At 39.4% G+C, this 22381-nt stretch overlaps 2 protein-coding genes across 3 annotated transcripts; one reads left to right on the top strand and one right to left on the bottom strand.

Moving 5' to 3' along the window:
• Positions 1 to 312: 312 nt before the first annotated feature.
• Positions 313 to 9204, bottom strand: LOC114560617 (forkhead box protein P2-like). Its single transcript, XM_028586116.1, has 16 exons — positions 9191 to 9204; positions 8974 to 9078; positions 7959 to 8042; positions 7357 to 7504; positions 6421 to 6598; positions 5881 to 5985; positions 5263 to 5350; positions 4703 to 4840; positions 3731 to 3890; positions 3565 to 3635; positions 2692 to 2793; positions 2462 to 2583; positions 1681 to 1750; positions 1465 to 1595; positions 1210 to 1369; positions 313 to 878 (listed from the first exon to the last, which is right to left on the bottom strand). Exons 2-15 carry the CDS (start codon positions 9064 to 9066, stop codon positions 1240 to 1242), a joined length of 1620 nt encoding a protein of 539 aa, XP_028441917.1. The 5' UTR covers positions 9067 to 9078; positions 9191 to 9204; the 3' UTR covers positions 313 to 878; positions 1210 to 1239.
• A 5205-nt stretch (positions 9205 to 14409) lies between these two features.
• ppp1r3ab (protein phosphatase 1, regulatory subunit 3Ab) lies at positions 14410 to 21704 on the top strand. 2 transcript variants are annotated; one of them, XM_028586160.1, is made up of 5 exons: positions 14410 to 14672; positions 15971 to 16763; positions 17196 to 17263; positions 17368 to 17465; positions 18133 to 21704. In XM_028586160.1, the coding sequence occupies exons 2-5, from the start codon at positions 15979 to 15981 to the stop codon at positions 21193 to 21195; spliced, it is 4014 nt and encodes a 1337-aa protein (XP_028441961.1). In that variant the 5' UTR covers positions 14410 to 14672; positions 15971 to 15978; the 3' UTR covers positions 21196 to 21704. The 2 variants fall into 2 exon arrangements, with proteins under 2 accessions (XP_028441961.1, XP_028441960.1); XM_028586159.1 differs by lacking the exon at positions 14410 to 14672 and having other exon boundaries at positions 15512 to 16763.
• Positions 21705 to 22381: the final 677 nt, after the last annotated feature.

Here is a 22381-nt window from a genome sequence, read left to right as displayed (position 1 = left end):
ACCTGAACACGACCCTGCTACTGCTAGACATTCAGTGAAAAAACGTTTATATTTACTGTATTATGCTGCTTACACAAGCATTAGCATGACATTACAAATGTATTTACCCAAAACAAAGCATTTTTTTATTTACCAAATTTTAAATTTCCATTCACCAAACATACACTCTCCCAAGCGTAACCATGCCAGGTTAGCAGCATATGTGGTGTCAAGTATACTACTGGGTTGCGCATACATTTAAATTTGGTCTGAATGTGGAGTACAAATGTTCACTTAATGCCATAAGACAATGATAAAATAAACAAACAGTTATCAGGTTTACATATATTTATTATTACATTGTAATCAGACACTTTGGGCATACAGTTACAGACAAACACAGCATCTAATGTAAATACCCTCACAATGTTATAAAAGTGGAATGTTTGGAATCTTTATTTCAGTGACAGTGATGTATTAAATACATAAGTTACACACAGGGAAACAGGTAAACACACAAGACAAATAGACATTGATAAAACACATTTCAGCAGGCTGATTTTCAAAGACAACAGAGAGAAGCCATAGTACAGACTATACATGTGTTTAAATATTTCATCAACGGAAAACAGCTCTCTCTTTGCTGTAATGTAGCATTCACTGTGTTTTGAACTATCACAAAAACAGACAAAACATTCCTTCTCTACATCATACTATAACAAATATCTGTCTGTCCTTTAGCTTTTGGATTGTATTATTTACATGAAAGTGTGGCATTTCTTCATGGTGAAAAATACACAGTTTCCCCCAAACTATCAGATCCCAACTTTTCTTTTTGATTGTGTTCATTCTCCTCTGTTTGGATTCTTGTCATGATGCACTTTTCTTGGCCAGGTCTCCTTTGAAAAAAAGATCATACATTCTTTTTTTATTATCGTTTGGCTTTAAATACATTGAAATCTCTTATTTAACTGTAATATTTCTTTCTCATTGCATGTACTACAGGTGGCACTATGTTCCACTTTCTTTTCTTTAAGGTTGAAATATCAAAAGAAAAAGTGGCCTGCTGCAGACATGTCTACAAAATCAGAACATTTCTCTATATATAATATAATATATTTGAACCATATGATGAACCACAATTCTGAATATCTCCATTTTGATGTGTATTTGATCAAAAAATATGTTGGTGAGAATTTCACACTGCATTAACATTGTAAGAGGGCTCGCCTTGGCAGAGTGTTTGAAAGCGTTCTCTTGTCATTCAGGGTCAAACAAATGTTCTTCATAATCTTCACTCATGTCACGCGGCAGTATGGCTGGCTTTACTGTGGCCATCAGAGATTCTTGGTCATTCAGATTCAGCGCTTGGCCTTTAAGGAAGAGAGACCTGCAAGAGGCGCAACACAAAAAACATTACAATCAATTATTGCAGCACATCAGTAATTTAATAGATTTTCGGAGTTCACAATAAATAAAACTCACTGCTGGACTCGTGGAGAGAAGTTTTGTTTACTGCTGCTGTTTGTTGCTATGTTCTCCTGCGTTTGACTCGTGGAGTTTCTGCTCACACACTCCTTCTTGAATCCTGGCAGTGACGCCTCAGCCAGCGCCGTCTACAGAACAAAGAAGAAGAAACAGTGACCTCAACCAGTTCAAACTCCTGTAATCAGGAAGGTGTACTCTAAGATGTCCTCTCACCTGTAAGCTGGCATTCAGAACAGTCCCAAAATCAAGGCTGGAGGACACATTTTTCATCAGCGATGGACTCCTGCGGAGCAACAAAGGTAACAGAATTTTCAAATGAACACAATCCATGTCTAATTCATGGCAAGCAAATCAATACCACATGGTTAAGAGCAATAGTTGGAGGCAAGGTCAGTTATGATGACAAATAATACAGCCACATAAACAGTCAGGAAAGAGCCTTGAACTAGAGCCTTGAAACCGTCAACAGGATCAGTCCAGTCATATTTATCATTCTTTATTGAGGTCTATTATCAGGAAACAAACATGTGCAATACTCTAGTAATAAGGAACCTATTTTGACACAGGGTAAAGAGGACAGTGCTTTACACAGGTATATACTATATATATTGTCTATTTCTCTATTTCGACTCTGATGACAACACATTCAAAAATCTTAATTTCGTGTTTATGAAATTAAAGGGAACATTTTAAATTTGATCTGGGGCAGAAACAATTTTCTAGTTTTGTTATTTCTTCATCTTGTGCTTTATATCTCACAACAATTATTCAGGATTTATTTGCATGTTAAATAGCTGACGCTTATGTTTTGTAGTCGAATGCTGAAGCAAAGATGGGAAAGCCTTGAGTGTCTTTGCTTCTGTGCTTTTTGCCAATAAAAAGTAATTTATTGACTTGGATGAATTAAAGAAATGTCTTAAATATCATTTAACTTGAAATAAATGCAGATACCCTGATACCAGCGCCGTGATAAACAGGAAGCCATCTATCGTACCCTGGGATCTTCTGGGATCTCCTCCTCTGGTATTCCACCTCGTCTACTGTCCACACTGCGCCTTTCACATTCTCCACACGCACAAAACACTTGTGCAGGCTCAGGTTGTGGCGCACTGCGTTCTGATCCAGAGAAAATCAGAGTGAAGGAGATATTACTGAATACATGCTGCATAAATCAGGTATGACACACGCTGGGATCACATAGTTAATTATCTGGGGGTGTGATACCTTCCAAGTGGCGGCGTTGCGTCTGAAATAAGCAAATGTCCGTGTGAACCAGTTGTATATCTCGTTTAGTGTTAGTTGCATGTCTGATGTTTCCATAATGGCCTGTAGATGGAGGGGAGAATGAAAAACTGTAGCACATTACAGGATCAAATTAAAGCCCTGGCTTTTTCACTTCTCATCCAAGGAAGGAGGGGACAGCTGCACACTCAAAACTCTGATGCAGTCTTTTTATTTTCAAATTCTATGAATCAACCGCCTTTTTTAAGGTAAAAGATCAGTAACCATTTCATCGACACAAGACAAGTGTAGGACTGCAAAAAAGGTTTATTTGATCAATAAAGTATTTTCATGATTAATGTCAGGAATGTCATAAGAAAATAGCCCAAAGCCCAAGTTGACCTATTTAAATCTTTTTTTTTTTTGATAAACACAAAGATATTTAGTTTCCTATCATAGGGCACAAAGTGAGCCAGCAAGTAATATATTCAAGCAACTGGAACCAGGGGATTTTTGGCTTGAAAAGTTGAGTAACATGATTAATCGACTATCAAAACTGCTGCAAATTAAATTTCTGTTGTTTTCAGCTGTTTCAGGTGATCAAGAGAATGAGCATGAAATATGGCAATCAACATGAACATAGCAATACAGTACATAGAGAGGTTTTTTATCTCACTGTTCACATTCTAGGGACCAGGGAATACAAAATAGGACAACGCAGAGTAAAAATCACAAAGGAGAAAACATCTGGATGCATCTGAATACAGCATATATCAAAAAGTGATTTAAATAATATAACATATGACGTCTGAGTTACCTATACAATGTGTTAAGTAAAGAAAAGAAATCACTTCTATTCCACTGTATAGACTGTACCTGTCTTATCAGTGTTGCGTAGGTGAAAGGTGGTCTGATATCGGTGTTCTTGTAAAGCTCATATTCATTTTCTGAAACAAGACAAAACGTAGAAACTGGAGTAGAACATTTGCTATGGACTATTTATTGTTTATGAGCATAAAAGTGACTACAGTATTTGTTTTACCTGAAGACAGGGAGTAGACCAAAGGGTGATGACGACATCTTATGGCCCCAGCACACTCTTCTTCACTCCCCTGGGATGGAGTGCTGACAGAGGCCAGAGGTTGGGGGGAGTCTGATGGGCTCGGCAAGGCCAGGTTGTGGGTGCCGGCGACTAAACTGAGCTGAGAGCGACACAAGCAGGTGATCCAAGTTAACAAAGGAGCCAGTGGAATGAAAAGACTGACAGAGAAAGAAAACAGAGTGGGAGATTTTAAACAGAGTGTAACAGAGCGATTTGATTCGCCTCCTCAGAGGTGATTCCACTAATATCGCAAGAAGAAGGAAGCCAATTATTGTTAATTATAGGGTGAAATTGTTTGGTGAGTGTTGTGATTATGGTGCAATATTTGCAAGATTAACATCTGATTAGCTTCCACATTATGAGAGCATGTCTGATGTCTGGAAACACAATGGCAGCCATCTGGTGCCAACAGCTGGGCACTGAAAGGAAAGAAAGCGCTCAGAACTCACACCTTGCAGTCAGTCATACTCAATAAGGATGGAGATCTCAACAAGGCAAAAGTGTAAAAGTAATCTGAGAGTTATGGTAAATAGGCACAAAACTTTTTTCCAAGAAATGCATTTGTGATCCGATCTGGCATCATTTTTCTGCGCAGGGTTTAATATGACCTTCATCTCACTTAGGTGTACCTCTAAGACACTTTTTTTTTTTTTTTTTGCTTTCTAAGAAAATGCCAACATATTTCTGCAACTCATCTAAATGTAAACGTTCACCAGGTTGATTACAGGCTGGCGGTATCTTCATCAGTGCAGCAGAAGATGAGGTTGTAGCCAGACGTGTTATTTTCACTCTCCACCACATATTATATACACATATTTGGAGTTTTGCTCACAGCTCTGAAATGCTGTACAGTTTACGGCTCATTTACTTTATCTCAGTTGTTCATCACAGCTAGTACCGCACACTATCTACCTGAAGACCGTGTGGGTCAGCAGCCGTATCAGATTGTGGCAACTGTAGACTTGCGGGTGCAGAGATCAACTGAGATTCTAAAGATGGCAGATGCAGGTGAGACATCATCGCTCGGAGACGCTCCCGTTCTTTGCCGAGCTGTTGAAGGAGATGGAGATGAAGAGGGAAGAGAAGAAATCAGAGAGTGGATGGTGTCACTTCAAAATCACTGAACACAGGTTATGGAGATGGAATGCTGTGAACCAAACACATTTGGTGTGTCAAACATCAGGAAGGAAAACATTACATGAATATTTACCTTGAGCGAGAAGGTGTTCAGGTGGTGAAATTTGGGGGAAACTCAGGGGAAAACAATGTAGTTTTGCAGACTATAATTGCTGTTATAAATATCAGGGTAGACTTTTTTTTTTTTTTTTTTTTTTTTAAATCAATACAAACTAATCACCTATGCAAAGCAGACTCAAAATTCCTTTGTTTGACCCAAACACATATGACAGTTTCCACACTAGCTCACATCCAAACTTTCACCGTTGGGCATCTTTTTTGGGACTCATTCCTACCTGAAGCTCAAGTTGCTGAACCACCTGCATCTGGACTCTGCACTGTGCTGTGTTTCTATCATCCAGAGTGTGCTCGCTGCCTATGTGTCTGAAACACACAACAGGGCGTTAAAGGAATACTTTGCTGAGAATCTGTCTATTGAGTATCAGAGATAGCAGCTGTAGTCAGCTACAATGGATTTCAATGGTGACCCAGAGTCATGGTAAAAAAAAAAAAAATTCGATCAAAACATTTATGGAAACTTTATTTAAACCACTCACGCACATATACATTTAATGATTTCTTGGCGAAGTGAAGATCATTTGAAGCATGCTTTACTGAACATATGCATCAACAGCAGAGGAGAGGATTATGCTTGAGCGGTTTGAGAAGTGTTTATGGATGTTTTGATATGCCATGTTTGTTTTGTTTTTTCACCATTGAAATACATTGTAATTACAGTGAATTCAAGCTGACTGCCATTTTAGCCTTTATGTCTTATCCTTACTTTTAAGTCACAGAAATAAAGCAGCAGTAAGTTGTGTTAACTAACCTACTGTTTTTTTTTTTCAAAGCTCACTAGAGATTTAGATTTAGAGTCAGAAAGTGACATGCATTAGGATGGAGTTAAAACCTACTTGATGAACTGGCTGAAGTTTTCACACACCGACTCGCATCCGGGCCAGTGACACACACCGTGACCGTAGAGAGCGTGTGCGGCAGCGCGATCAGCTTTGACAGCACTAGAGTCAAAGTATCGTCGTGATTAAAAAGCACAGCACCCAGGCAACAGCAACAAAACGAGAGCAAAGCAGCAATAAAACAGATATAAGTGTGGTTTTCTTTTCAGGTAGCAGAACATGACAGAGAGAGGTGGAGGGGAGCACTAAAAACAAATGGAAAACAATTTACTTTTGATTTGGGACGTGTTGTCGCGTAAACTTTTTCCTTTGCTGAACCACTTCTGGTGGTGGAACACAAAGCAAACAAACAAGACAAAGTATATCGTCCCGAGGGGAATTAAAAGTGAAGTCTCGCTGCCAAAGCAAAACCGCTGCTCACCCGCCAACTTGAGAGAAAGAAAATGTCTACAGATAACAAGTCTTTGATGTTTAGAAAGAGGCAGTATCATCTCAGTTCTCACAATCACTTTACAGCACCAAACAGACAGATCGTACCATTGTGCCCTGCGAGGAGAAGACGACTGCTGGTCACCGGTCTGCCTCCCTGTGACTTTTGTTGACATTATGTTGTTAGCAGAAGAGTCCTGATTGCCTTTCGATGTGGTTTTATCTTCAGTTATTCCGTTTGTGAGCTCTTTCCATATCTGCTGCATCTTTGCAGGGCTAAAACCAGCTAAAACACAAAAGAAAAAAAAACATATTGTAGATTTCCAAATCTGTGTGTTCTGAGTGTTTGGTTTTCCATGTTGATTTAGGAAACTGCAAAAATAATGGATGGTTTATTATCTATATATTATGCATTAGAGCCATCTGAGTGCTATATCTTCTTTTTTTTTCTCCAAATTTATGATATTTACTTTATAATGAGAATGTTTTTTGCTCTTCACACCTGCACTTTTTTCGTCTGTGCTCCACATTCACACAGTTTCTACTCATTCCCACCTCAAAGTTTGAGGGCAGAAACGAGAAGAGCAACTCTTTCTAATGACCTCATGTAATCTAGGAATAATGATCACAGCTAGAATATGAGTAATAATAATAATAATAATACATTCATTTTATATCGCGTTTAAAAGGGTACTCGAAGGCACTTTACAAAGAAAGAACAAAGAAAAACAATAACAAGATCAATAAGGATGAGTTTTCTACTATTAGGTTCACTTTAATCATCGTCTCTTTTGAGTTTAGTGCAGTTATGTAACTGAGCGTAAAACCAACGAGAAACAAATGTTGTGTGGAAGTCTCAGAATCAGATTAATGTTCATATTTGCTTGTCCGTATCCTAGTGGTATGATAACATAAAATAGTAACCTTACTGTAAATTGTAACCTCACATTTGCAAACATTCTCTGTATTACAACACTAAAAACACAGATACTGTAGAGACCATCCAAACACACAGTACACTGGTAATGACACAGCTGACATCACCGTTTCTTTCAACAGACACTGCTGCTGAGGGAGATGAAACATAGTGACCTGGAGAGAGGGCCGGGGAAGACAGGATGGGTCTCTGCACCCGGAGGAGCTGCTGCTGCTGCTGGAGGAGCTGCTGGAACACAAGCTGCTGTGCAGGGAGCTGGCGGACCGAGAGAGAACATTTCACAGAAAAGTGAGATAGTAGTCATGTGAAATTCTGCTCAGTGCTCACACTTTCTTTTCACCTGGCAGTTGTCCATGTATTGATCTTGAGATAAAAATCAGTGGCATATACCGCAACTGTAAAGGCATCGTTCAAAAATGACTTAACTTCAGCTAGAAAACATTGTTCTCAAAGCCCAAAAGCAAGTGACAAAGCACACAAACATGTTCTCTCTATTTTGAACATTTCTGTTGGATCTCCTACCTTCCTCTATCTGTCCTATTAAATTATGTTTGTATTATCTGTGTCACTTGCAGGCCACTTACACCAGACATTGTAATTTAATGTATTATATTTTATTGATCCTAAACTTTAGAGCTAAAGGAGTTAAACACACTGAAAACCTAAATAAATAGAATTAAAGAAAAACAGACCATGAATAACTACTTACCTCTTTGACTTTTTTGCTGGGCTTTTGTTGAAGCAGCTGCAGGTGAATCTGTTGTTGCTTCTTGTAAAACTCTTTCAGATGTTGCTAGGAAAATAGAGATGGGCCATTATTATAACATTATTATTACTATAGACTTTCACCTCACTCTTAAAAAAACGTACAATGAAGTAAGTGAGACAGTACAAATACAAATTACCGACATTAAAAATATTTCTGGATCCCTTGAGTCTTTCTTTAGAGAGGTCCTACATGCACGTTTTTCCTTTTGTTACTACCAATGATGAGCCAATTTGAGATAGGAGGTAGGCTACAATTTAGTTTGAAGATGTGACAGTGACAAGAACATTGGCCAGAATGATTGGGATACACCACCTCAGTGGGGTGAAGTCAAAGGACCTCAAACAAATTGGGTTAAATGAATAAATGACAAAAGGAACTTAAGCTGGAATTTAAGTGATTTTAGTGTTGTTGTTTTTTTAATTACTGACAGGGCCCTGAAACTAGTCAAGCTTAATGTAGTGCATTATTATTAATTATACCTGTGTTTTCTTCCTGCTATGACAAGTAAAAATGTCTGTCATGGAAAAGCAATGTCAATAAATTGAACTTGGAAGGTCAGGTAAGTAGCTTAAGTTAATGTTAACCAAAAGACATACAAGCTATTTATTCGTTTAGTTTATTTATGCCTCATAAGTTTGACTAGCTGACAGACCCAACGAGACAGTTGACAGACTAGCTAACAAATGTGCTTAACTTGATGTGGCTACCTTGGAAGGTTAACAGCTAATGCTAGCTAGGCTAACTAGCTAATGTTACAGTAACATATCTATCTTTATCTCTATCTACTCGCTTATGGCTAAAGTTAACATATTGCCTTCACTCATTTAGTTACAGTAGTTTCAGTCCTATAAATAGGCTATAAGAAAAACTCAAACTTTATTCTGCAAAGGTGGGCTATAGTCCAGTAAACCAGAATACAGTGTATTATTAGTAGTGTTAATATTGCATTAATTACCTGCTGGAGCAGAAGGGCTTGTTGCTTCTGGTGAATGAGAGCCTGCAGCTGGTTGGAGGAAAGGAGCTGCTGCATCTGCTGAGGAGCCATCATAGCCACAAACACCTTCACGAAGAAGAGGAAGGATAATACGTTAAAGGACCACAGTCTACAGAGTGAAGGCAAGAGGACGAGTGAGTGAGAAGGCAAGTGTCAGGTGTTAAACAGTAATAATAACCGTTGAATAGGAGTCTTTCCAATCCAATTACAAAACAGTGCTGTCAACCTTTTGTGAACATCATCATGCTGGATTGTGTCATTGACCCTAAATGAGATGGGAGATTGGCTGACCAGTTAATTAGCAACACAATTACATGCTTGTTGTGACTCCTAATAGAAGTGTATGGGTATTAATCAAGGCAAACACGCACAGAATAATAACTGATCTGCACTGTTACTGATTGAGTGACAAATAACAGAGTGATTGTCTCCTTTTGTATTCATACAGAGGTAACATCAACATGAAAGCATTAAGAAACAACACTTACAAATCCAACATGTTGTATTACAAACAATGCTAAAGATAATAATAATAATAATAATAATAATGTTGTCAATTGATTGTTGGGGGAAATATAATGTATTGTTTGAACAATGTCTCTTATTTTCTTCATGCAAAATGTCAATTGTCAACTGTATAAGGGCAGTGACCTGATGTTCTTCATCGGTGTCTGTGAAGTCTTATAAGTCTATATTGGAGTAATATCTTAGCGGCTTGCAGGATGTAATGAAAGAAGAATACATCAGGGACCTCAAGTGTTTCAATTTTTTCCCAGTCCTTTGAGATAATACTTCCTTTGTTTCGACTAGACTGATAAGAAAAAAATGTCCACTGTTCTATAAAAAGTTTAGAACAGTGGAAATTAGTTTAACTTTGGCACAGCAGGTATAACAGTCTGCATTGCTTGTAGGCATGTAGGATTTGGTCTTATTTAACAGTAGGTCGATTAATTGGTAAGTCAATCAACAAAAATGTGACAAATTTAAAGACTTTGCAGTTACAGCATGTATAGCCTCTAAATGTGGAGATTTGCTGCTTTTCTGTTTGTATTCAAATTAAATAGATTTTTAGACTAAAGGAACCGGAGACAAAAGATTAGGACAGAGAAAGTATTGGTGGAATAAACAGAAAATGTGCAGCATTTGTTCGACTATTTGCAATATTTAATTACACACCAAAAAGTTATCTAAATGTGAGGGGAATAAAAAAAGTGCCTTTGCTAAAATTAACAATGCACCACATAGGCCTAATTCTTAAATTCTCCAACAACTTTTCTGAGACAAAACAAGCAACTTAAAGAGATAAATTTGATTGTTTATAGTTTATTGATTGATTGTAATAAACTCTGAACAGATTCATTAATAATGAAAACTATTGCAAGTTGCAGCCATATAGTCTTGCACTTCTTGGATATTTCCTGAATCTTCTAGTGTATGTAGTTTTAAAGAAGCCACTGACATACAGCTAGTTTCATTATCATGCTTTACAAATCACTGGGTAACCATTCGAGGTGTTTGGAAGAAATACATTACTGATGGATGTCCCTTTTTTTGTTAGAAGAGAAAACCAGTCTTCACAGTAAATAGTCTTCATTTGTAAAATTGTTGGGTTGAAAAACTTTCATATCACAAGCCATTATTATGTTTTGAAATCTGAAATCACACTCTGGCAGACAGGCAACGTTGCATTGGTGGCATAATGACAAAGTCACTTAGGCCTATACTATAGTCATGTTTCAACAAAAATTACAAAAAAATATTTTGCTCATGTGGTTGCAGACAAAGCTAGCAGACCCTTTTCCACTGTATACTGGCAACGTTTTTTGTTTTATTGTTAGGGTCACAAGTATAGCACCTTGCGCACTTAAGTGAATTAAGTGATAAGAGCAAACCAAACTGACAAGACGGGACAACAGACTGAAGGAAATTGCGTTGACCAGGCGTTCATTATTTTGTTGTTTCATAGATCCCCTAGATTAAGCTTCCCAGAGATGGAATCACAACAGACAACCATAAAATGATGTTGGGTCATGCTTATTTGCCTTTCACTTGCATCTGTTTGGCCTAGGTCTGTGGACAATTATTCCTCCTTGGCTCTGACTCACAAACTAATAATGAAGGACAAACAGAGTTCTGCGTGTCAACTCCCAACCCGGATCAGATCTCATATGAAATCCCTACCACTGTCAACAGAGCTGCAGGCTCCGGGTTTGGTGTCCTGTCAGAGGACGTCCAATATGGAGCTGGCATGCAGGTATTTCTCTTGACATCTGTTTGCCTAAGACTGTTCTATTTCCCGCTTATGAAGAGGAAGCAGAGACGAAGGCAGCAGAGGAGGATGAGGGGGAGGTTGAGGAGTAGGATGAATATACCTGTTTATGGTGGAGACTCTGCAAGTTTTCACCACTCACTCCACTGCAGGAGTCCCCATTAGCTACTCTCTCTCTTGCACCGATGTCTGTGTGACTGAGGAGGCTGCTGGCTGGGGTTTGACGGGCTGCCGTGGGACTGAGAGGAGACTCAGGCATACCAGCTCAGCTCCTAAAAGAAAACAGTCAACACAAAATAAGATATAAGACTCACACACTGAGATACAGATCAGCAGCATTGCTAAATTACACCTTTGTTTGGCTTTGTAGTAAAGACATGACAAGAAAAGAAAATACCAAAGATGATTGGCATGCTTTTTGAGGTGCTGGCTAATAGGATAAACAAAGAGAAATAAAACAAAAATGCAGTAAAAAACGATCCTTTGCACAATTGAAATGAACAATGCAAGGATTCAAATCCATGAAATTATATAGATGGCAATTTACAAAACTACAGACTAGATAGAGTTAATAAATCTGTGATTTCCATGTAAGAATTTAGTTGCATGTGAGTGGAAACAGCATAAAAGTATCAAAAAAACGTTTAAAAATACCAAATTCTGGACATTAAAATCATCTAGACCTCATGCGCTAATAACATTGCCATACACGTACTGTATGTTTACAGGAGGTTCTTACTTGAAAGTGTCTATATGCATTTAAATATGTTTTGATGTGTTGGACATGGACATTATCATACAGTATCACCTTTCTCAAATCAGTGTTATTTGACACAATATATAGTCAGTAAATATGTCTGTGTCTTCTTATTGGCAGGTCATGATGATCCAGTAAAGCTTACATGGAGATTTTCAAGTCCAACTCTTAACTTATCTTGGCAGTGATGGAGAAGAAACTAAGAGGTAAAAAAAGACCCTACATATAAACACAAGAGAGCTATAAAATACAATATCAATATTAACCAATTGAGCACAAATAGGAATTTAACTTTAAGTAAGCTATTTATTCTTAGAAACATACAAGAAGTAAAATCTGATCAAAGCTCTCTGACGTCTCTATTTCTGTCAGAACTGTATTAAAGCTACATACCGTTGAGGTGAATAGTCGAATTCAGAGCAGCAAGGTAGAGTTGATGTCTCCAAGTCATGCAGTTTGGAGTGAGGATGGGAGAAAACTGATGGACTTGTGTGTCTACCTGAGTGGGAGGAGCCACAGTGTCAGCCTTAGACAGTGAGAATAGCAGTTGATTACCATGATGTGAAAAACAGGAAAATCAGCCAGAGCTTTTTTTTATATTATTATTTTGGGCTTAAAAGTAACAGGGCTTACCTGAGTGTCTCCACATTTGTAGTGCTGATTTCTTTTTTAACATTTATATAAATAAAATTGCCCCTCTGGGGACAAATAAACATCTACTTGACTTGAAAAGGTCCTCTATATTTTGGATTAATAAACATCACATCTACATTGCAATCATACAAAATATAATGTATATTTTGACATATTATATAGACAAAACATGATGTTGTTCTTTCTGATTAATTATTTCGCAGAAAGAATCCATTTTTGTAGGCATTTGCTTTTCTTTGTTGATATTCATAGACATACAAAATCCAATAAAAAATGCCTCAAAACAAGCATCATTTATTGTCTTTCATGATTAAAACAAATGGTTTGCTCTGAGAAAAGACAATTGTAGTTGTCTGTGACTTTATTTAGATATGCAGTATCAACAACAAAAAGAACGCTGCGGCTACACAACTGTCAAACTGTTATCAAAGTGCTATTTACAGTGGTGTCAGCACTTTTATTTGAATAGCATATCAGTACATCTGTTTAAAACAAATGAAAGTGTTTTAATTTTGGCTGTTGATAAATGCTGTGTACCCTAGAGTGTAAAACTTCAACATAGCTACACTGACAAACAATACCTGAAATGACTCTGACGTAATCAACTTTGTACAGGACAGTTCTACACCTCTTCATGATTTTAAACATGTTGGTTTTTGCTCTTTTGTTGCTCTTTTCTTTCTTTTCTTCTGTTAAGCATACTACACTCCTACAGTGGCTTCTTGTAATGTCAGCTCTTTATTGCAAAATGTTTTACAGACTGCAACTACATGATGAAGGAAGATGATGAGTAGTAAAGGTCAGGCTGCCATATAGCATCAGGAGTAATTATACTTTGATGAGACGAGAGAAATATCGAGGTAAAGAACAAATAATCCATTATTTGCATACACACAATGTTAAGGTTTTCTCTTTTATCGTGGCATAAGAATGAAGAAATAGCATGGCATAGCTTTGAATCTACACAACAATAATGTAACGCATGTTAAGGATGAAACTATTGACACCATGTAAATGTGTGTAAAAGTGCTGTAACTTTAGATATGATGCATTTATATAAGTGACATTTGAGAAGAGAGGCCAAATATATATAGATAAAATAGATGTTCTATCTACAAAACGTGTCTTAAAGCATGACAGAGCAATTAATGATTGAATTATAGATATTGTTACCAAGGTAACTTTCTGCCACCTACTGGATTAGTATTTATCTGCCCTCCAGTTTTTATTGGGAAAATAACTAATGTACATTTCTTCTGTATATTCAGAAACAGGAGAAGAAAAAAAACATTTCCATTTAGTCTTCATCTTGTTTTACTTTTCATTATAATACTTTAAGACAGTTCAGGGATGAAATTAAAAGTTGACATTGTAAGGTAAAGGTTTTATTAACTCTTTGATGAGTGGAGACATACACCAGCAGCCAGGGAACCTGAGCTCTTGCACTGGTGGTGTCATGGACCTGCCTCCATATGCCTCTTTCATGCCCCAACAGCGCAGTCTGGAAGTCATGGGTTGACTGCCGTGCCCTCTCCCAGCTGCAGCCCTGTCATATGAGTCAGGTAGCCTCTCTGGGAAATAGTAATGTCTCATCCAGCTGGGAGATTGTACCCAGCATGCATTGAGGCTCCAAGGCTGATAGCGAGGTTGGTTCCAGTCCAAAGAACTCATCTGATATTTCCTTTGTTCCTGCAGAGGGCATTGTGGCTCCACACAACCCAAAGATCTGCTCTCATAGAACCTTCCCAGGAAGCAACTGGTCTCCGTCCAAGCCGTTTGGTCATGTCTCTCCCTCTTCCTCCTCCCCCTAACCTTCCTGTACTGCCTGAAGTTTCCCTGCTGGAAGTCTCTCAGGTGAGCCTTGTGGACACCCCAGTAGTGGCCCCGACCGTCCTCGCAGCGGCTCACCTTCACAAAGCAGTCGTTCACGGACAAGTTGTGTCGGACACTGTTCCTCCAGCTCCGGCCCCGGCTCCTGAGGTAGGGAAACCGCTCCTCCATTGCTCTGTACATGGACGCCAGGTTGAGTTTTTGGGAGGGGGATGACAAGAGGACTTTGGCAATCAGGGCAATGTAGGAGAGCGAGGGCTTTGAGAAGAGCTGTGTGTCCTCTGAGGAGGGATTGTCTGCGGAGCTGCTCGTGTTGTCTGGTGGATGAGCTGGGTTGGTGAGGATGCTCTCATAGGAACTGACAGCATCTGCCATTGTTGCAGCCATTCCCTGTGCAATCATTTCTCTGCTGCTCTCTTCTGTCTCAGACGCATTTATGAAGCCACATACCGCTTTTTCTTCTTTGTTGTATGAAGTATCTGTGAGATGTTGTCTTGTTCTTCCTTTCTCTGTATTCATTGTTTATTTTACTTACAAGTCCTAGCACTGCAGTAAACTTTAGAGCTTCCTGTCCGTATCAGATCCCACATCCAGTTTAGTTCTTCCCTGTTGGACAAAACTATTATCTTCCAGACATGCTTTTATACTGTTTATATCAAATTCGGGGAGGTCACCATTATTCAGGTAAGATACATATTTTAACAGTGAGTAAGAGCATTGTGACTCTTACTCACTGTTAAAATATGTATTTTATATTTGCTAAGTAAGATTACGGACTAAGCGCTTTGGTTGTGGCTGGAGCTGGACATGCCACTTTGTCACAGCTGTGAGATAAACACAGGAAATGTAGTACAAACACAAGATACATCTTAATAAGCAGAAAAAAGAATGAGCTTATGTGGAATGGTTGTTTCTTACATACTTTCACAGTTATTGCACCATCAGAGAGTCAGCGATTGGTCAGTGGAACCTATTTTGGAAGCCTAAACAGTATGCAGAGGCCACTTGTTCTGTTTTAGACCTCATGTGAGCCGTTGTGGGCCAAAAGCAACAAAACACAAATAGCTGCCAAGGTAAATCTCATGCTTGTTATACAAACAGCATTACAACTCTCCCGGGTGAAATTACTAGGGTTACATAAGGACAGTGTCCACAACACTGTACTTTTGTTGGAGAAGTTTTCTAGCGAGAAAAGTAGATAATTATCAATCTATATGATTGGTTATATCACGCAAATGTTCACACGCAGAGAGGCAACAGGATTATATTCTCTCCTCCTGAGGTTAGACTACTGTACATAGTTTAAGTCCCTTCTGGCCTATTTATAGTGTTGGCCCTTGCAACAATGTCATCTGTAACTCGATTCCATCTGTTAAGTCAGAGCATGTTCGATGTCAGTTGCCAGAAGCAGAAGCACTGCAGTTCACTTCCTGCTGACTCTCCTACAGGGAGCCCCATGGAGTTTGTGGGACAAGCAAGACCTTCTGGGGCCTGTAACCTCTTAGAAGTGCCAGGCCTCAGCTCCTCGGACGTGGACGATGATGAGTATGAGGTGGTGAACGGCATCAGGCCCAAATCTTCTCCTCTCCCACGTAGAAAGAGCTCTGTCAGTGACGAGGACTCAGAGCCTGAGCCGCCCCTGTCTGGCTCCAGGAGAGTGTCCTTTGCAGATGCCAAAGGCCTCAGTTTGGTGCATGTAAAGGAGTTTGACACTTGGGATGTACCCAAGCTGCCACTATGTGACTCTTCTGAGGGTGAAGGTAGAGATGCAGAGGACTACTTCCTATCTCCTCTCACTTTCTCCCTTCCGTTGTCTAATAAGGAGTTGTTTGTCAAAGTCCGGGAGCAGAAATTGGAGTTAGAGGCTATCGAGTTACTTCCAGGGACCACAATACTTAAAGGAGTGATCCGTGTCCTCAACATCTCTTTCAGTAAGGCGGTATATATTCGAACCACTTTGGACTCATGGTCAAGCCACTTTGACCTCCTGGCAGAGTACATGCCTGGTTCCAGTGACAGTCTGATGGACAGTTTCTCATTTAAGCTCACCCTCGTGCCTCCATTCGGGGAGCAGGGAGCCAGAGTTGACTTTTGTTTGCGATATGAGACTGCGGTGGGGACATTCTGGGCCAACAATAACAACAGGAACTACGTGCTGTTCTGTCACCAGAGAGTGAAAGAGAGGAAAGAGAAGCCACAGAAGGAAAATGTGAACAAAAAAGGCTGCCTTAAGACTTTCAGGTGAGGATCATTGATAGGGATTTTTAAAGGTCAACACTGGTGATGTTTTTAGACACAATGGTCAGGAGAAAAGCCAATTGTGCCAAAGGTTGGAGAGCAGGCTGGCCAAATTCTTCCATGCAATTTAAAAAATATTGGCTTCTGTTGAACCTGTTGAGCAAAGGATAAACTAGCCAATCAGGTTTATGTATACGTATACTATGTGAGGTCAGTATTTTCCTTAAGCTTGAAGCTAATTATTTAACGTAACTGGTGGAAACCCTCTATATTATTGCTGAATGAATATTATGATCAAACACCATCAGCAAAATTATTTGAAATAATCTTTTAATCAAAAGGATTAATTTATCTCCACTTTGTCGCCTAATGTGGTTTGTTGATTGGTGATAGTCACATAGAAGTCTGACTGATCACAATTTTATTGATTCACAGTCAGAACTTCTCCACTGTGGAAAACATGTCTGCAATGGAAGATTCAGCTCAGAAAAACATTTCACCAGGTGAATATTTACTTTGCTGATTGGGAAATGAAGAAAGTAATTGTGAATTTAAAAAAAAACACCTCAAGATACATTTAATTATTTATACAGTTTTTTTTCTCCAGATGTGTCACAACATGGAGAGGAAGTGGACACTATGAAAGCCAAGCAAATCTCTGATGGCCAGTCAGGAACATCAGAGGAAGATCGAAAGAAATTAGTGGTTAGTTAAAAAAACAAATCATGCCAGTCCAGTTTATTTATACATTTTATGGCTTGCCTATAGACTTCCTAGTCAAATATTGAGACTTTCTCTAACTGGTGTGAAATCCTAAATCCTTCTCATCAGACGCAAGACTTAGATTATTTTTGGTTGTTTAAATAATCTCTCTTTTTCAAACTTGATTTGACAAGCATTATTGGCTATGAAAGGTGGACTTAAATACACTATAGTGTGTCTATGAGGTATCAGAAGGAACAGAAAACCTAACATGACCCCTGGTGCACTTTCTGAGAGAATATCACATGAACCAGAACTTGAGTAGCAGCGTGACAGCATGTACTGTGCACCTAAAGGACACTCAGTACATGCTGTTTGCAATTCCTCAGTGTCTCATAATTTGTCATGCTTGCTATTTTAAGACTATTTTAATTGTTTGTCTTTGTATATTTAATTAAACAAAAATGCAGTGAAGGATATACTTTAATCTGAAGTGTGTGTGTGTGTGTGTGTGTGTGTGTGTGTGTGTGTGTGTGTGTGTGTGTGTGTGTGTGTGTGTGTGTGTGTGTGTGTGTGTGTGTTTAAATGTCACCCCACTCCCTTTTTGTGAAACAGCATAACTACTGTGTGAGCAAACTAAAATTAATCTTTCCCTGTTGTTGATGGACAGACCGAGAACAGACCGAACTGCAGCCGAAGACGTTGCAGAAAGGCTGCACGGATGGCTCGGGTGAGGGACTACTTTTCTCAGACAAAGGGTGGAGCGGATGACACTGAAAGAGATGAATCACCTCCAGAAGCAAAACAGGCAGCTCAAGAAGAAACCCCGGAGGAGAAGCACTCAGATGTGCGATCATTTCCTGAGGGGAGCAGTAAATCAGACGGTTCTCACTTTGTTTCTGAATCACTGGAAACATGCAGCGAACCTCTCCTTGATGTTCAACATGATACGTCACCAGCACACAACTGCACGTCTAACAACGAGACAGAGGAATCTGCGAGCATCAATTTGGCTGACTCAGCCACATTACCAGGAGGTGAGAGTGCCAGAGATATTTTAGACAACCCATCAAATGATGAACTTGCTCCCGCCGAATGCCAAAATATCAACAAGTCCGTCTCAAACGCTGAGGAATGCGACATTACAGCTGAACCAGCTGACAGAGTTATTTCAGTAGTGAACAGTGAAAGCCTCGTTAGCCAGACCAGCAGCTTCACATTTGGAACCGTGGTGGCTCCACTGTATCATCAGGTGTTTGGCAGGTTGGGAAGTGAAAGCGGTTGGGCAAATCCAGTACAAGCTACACTGAATGCTGGAATTACAACTCAAAGTTACACTCACACTGAAAGCGCACTTACTAACTGCACTGTTCGTACAGACGCTAATGATGACGAAGTTCAGGGAAATGTGACTGAGACCCAGGAATCAAACAAAGAATGCTTGGATGCCACCACAAATAGCACTGCCATTGAAGAAGAAGAAACAAGCTTGAGTGTGACAGCAAACAACATCCTGCACCATGCAGAAACACTGCAGGATCCAGATGATATTATACATTCAGACCAGAGACGCACTACATTGGAGGTTCCAAAAACTATTTCAGGAGACACAGTCATACATGCACATGCTGTAAACATTTTAAATACACATTTGTTGAATCCACATATACCCACTGAGAATGTACATCTCCAGGGAGAAGCGCAGGAAGACAATCTCACTCATGACCTGCCAGAGCATACATGTACACAAACTAAAACTAATCTAGATGAAACCCTTGCACAAAGTGAAACACAAGAGGTCATGACCAGTCTAGAAACCTCATTTATGTCACTTCAACCTTCTCAGAGTGTATCAGAGCGTGTTAGTGATGACGAGACCGACCAACAGACCAGCCGCAGTGAAGCAACCGACTGTAAGTGCGTACGTGAATCAAACAACAATGATGACGTCGGCAAAACAGCAACCATATCATCAACCAGTGGCATTACAGAGGAGGATAAAGCTTTCCGTGATTTGAATCCTGACCACATCAATAATTCAGCTGCAAAAGGAACTGACAATAGCTACGTTTCTAGTTTTGAGATTGTGGAGGAAAAGAACGTCACAGCAACTCAGATATCTTTTGAAACTAATAATGTGGAAGAAGGAAAGAAACTGGTGAACAACTTGCATAAAGATGAAACAAAACACTCTGCTGAAATGAAGGTCATTGGTGAGGTAGCTGAGTCAACAACAAAAGCAACGATGAGTAATCACATACACGGTGACACGTTCTCGGAGCTCAAAGATGAAGACACACAAAAAACAGAGCATCTTGAAATGGAAGCTGCTGTCGCAAAACAGGAGAATTTGTGTTTTGCAGACACTACTGAGGTAAACTGGGAAATGATGGTTGAAGAAGAGGAGAAAAACATATTAACAGAAGAAGAGGAAAGTGAGGCAGTAAGTTTAAAAACAGAGAACAAGGCTGAGGATGCAGATGTTTTAGAGGGAGAGCACACGATTGGAGAGGAGGACTTTGGGGAGATTGTGGCTGGAAAAGACAGGGAAGACGTGAACGATTTAGACTACGTTCAAGCCACAAAGACAGCTGGAGAGGAAGAACAGGCTGAGGAGATTGAAGTGGAGAAAAGAGAGGAACAAGAGGAGTCAGAGTTAGAGAAAGAAAAACACTTTACAGAGATACAAGAGGTCAGTATTGAAAAGACAAATGTCCAAGATGAAGAGAAGATAGAGGAGGAGGAAGAAATGGAAATAGACTTGATAAATGACGATGAAGCAAGTGTGGAGTGGGAGGTTAAGGTAAAACCAAGGGAGCTAAATGTAGAAGAAGAGAATCCAGATTACAAGGAGGAAATTCTAGTTGCTGAAACAGGAGGGTCAGAGATTGCAGATGCAGAGTCAGAGACCATGATAATCGACGGGGGAAATGAAGTGGGGTGTTTTGAAGAGAGGTTAGACAATACACAAAACAAGGTTGAGGATGGTTTATCTGCTCTGGTGAACAATGTGCAGGACAAGAGAGTAGTAGACAGAGAAAATGATGGACACATCCCAACTGAAATGCATCTTTACAAGGAGGAAGATATCCAAAGCAACGAGCACGTTACACATGACCTATCAAAAGCTGCGACAGATGAAAACGAACTTGTCGCTGCGGAGGGCGGTTCGCGCATTTTTACAGATGAACCTAAAAGCGACCCAACGAGCCACGACAGCGCTTCAGCAGAGTCCGACTCAGACGACGAGGTGGAGTTGTACATGCACTGTCTGAGGGCCGTTCACACTGGGGCACAGGGCCAGAAAGACAGGAACAAAGATACAGGTTTTAGTGTGGGCAAAAGGCCCTCTGTAAGCAGAAGCAAACTGGTGTCCACACCCATGCCACCCATCAGTGAATCTCTGGATGAAGACCAGCACCTGAGCCATCTGAAGGACCATCACGAGGACACAGAGAGTGCAGACATCCAACACACAGCTGCAGCTCTGCCAGCGTCAGGTGGACAGGAAAGCATCAACAGAAATGTTTCATGGTGGAAAGAGACTTTTTCCTGCAGCAATATCTCAAGCACATTGTTATATGCCACCTTGTTAGTGGTATTTTTAGTTGTGGCCTACCGTTATGATTTTTTTGCCTGTTTTGGGCTCTACTTGATATCAGTGGTTTGGCTCTACTGTCAAAGAGAGAGGCAGCCAGAACAACAAAAACAACAACACAACAGGTTGAATTAAACTGTAAAAATCTGTTTTAGTTGTGGTATTGTTTACCATGGACTTCAGAGGTTCATGGGTGTACAAGGTGCTGACATGACACCCACAAAATAATAACTCTCCCTTTTTGCTACCTCATACCACAATTTGATTATTCCCATTATGTAATATTTGAGCAAGACCTACACAATTACTAATGGTTTAAATAGAAGTAGATGAAGAAAATACATACAACAATGAATTATAATGGGCATTACAAGTATATATGACACATATCAGAATAAATGCTGTGTATTCCCTATGGGAGGATGTTAACTCTCTGTTGTGAGAGTATAAACACATTTTCTTTATGCTTTACTGTACATAAAACTTAGCGTCGACAACAGGCTGCAGACCATTGCTCACACTGATCAGTTCTGCACAGCGGTAATGCATTTTTGAGGTGTAAATGAAACCTATCAGTGTTCTGTGTGTATTTACTTTTCATAAGTCTGGCATGAATAAATTGTAGGCCTACAAAAGACAAATAATTGAATGTGTTCAATGGCTTTTTATTACTAGAAGTGGTCACATAACTAATAGTTGACTAACAATAGTAGCTGAGTGAATAACAGTAAGAATAGATTTAATTATTTTAATTTCTGCAATTTTATATCCACCAGGTACATTAAAAACAAGACTATAGTCTACAGCCATGCTAGCAGCTTTGAAGCAGTGCTTTGAGCTAAATGCTAAGCTAACATGCTCACAAACACAAGGCTAACTTTTTGTTTTTTAGCAGGTATAATGCTTACCATGTTCACCATCTTTAGCTGGTTCTAACATATTATTATAAGCACTAAACACAAAGTGCACCTAAGGCTGATGGAAATGTTATTAGTTTTGCAGGTATTGGGTCACAAACCAATGAATTGGACAAATGAAAATGTTGACCAGATGATATCACTAGCTGAAAAGTTATTACAGTATACGTATATCCTGAAAGGAAGATGATTGTCTGTTCCAAATTTCACTGTTCCAATAGTTGTTGAGACATTTCCCTCATAACCACAAAAGTGAACTTCATGGTGGCACTAGTACAAAAGTCATTAGGATTCATCTGCAAGGGACCTTGAATGTCTGCACAAAATGTCATGGCAATCAATAGATGCTGAGATATTTCAGCCTGTGTGGTTATTATACACTGAGTTAATGCATCACTGAAAAA

The sequence above is a fragment of the Perca flavescens genome, chromosome 8 (genome assembly GCF_004354835.1).
Source record: "Perca flavescens isolate YP-PL-M2 chromosome 8, PFLA_1.0, whole genome shotgun sequence".
Lineage (NCBI taxonomy): Eukaryota > Metazoa > Chordata > Actinopteri > Perciformes > Percidae > Perca > Perca flavescens.
The sequence above is the reverse complement of the archived record's forward strand: the minus strand, read 5'-3'. Positions and strand labels throughout refer to the sequence as shown.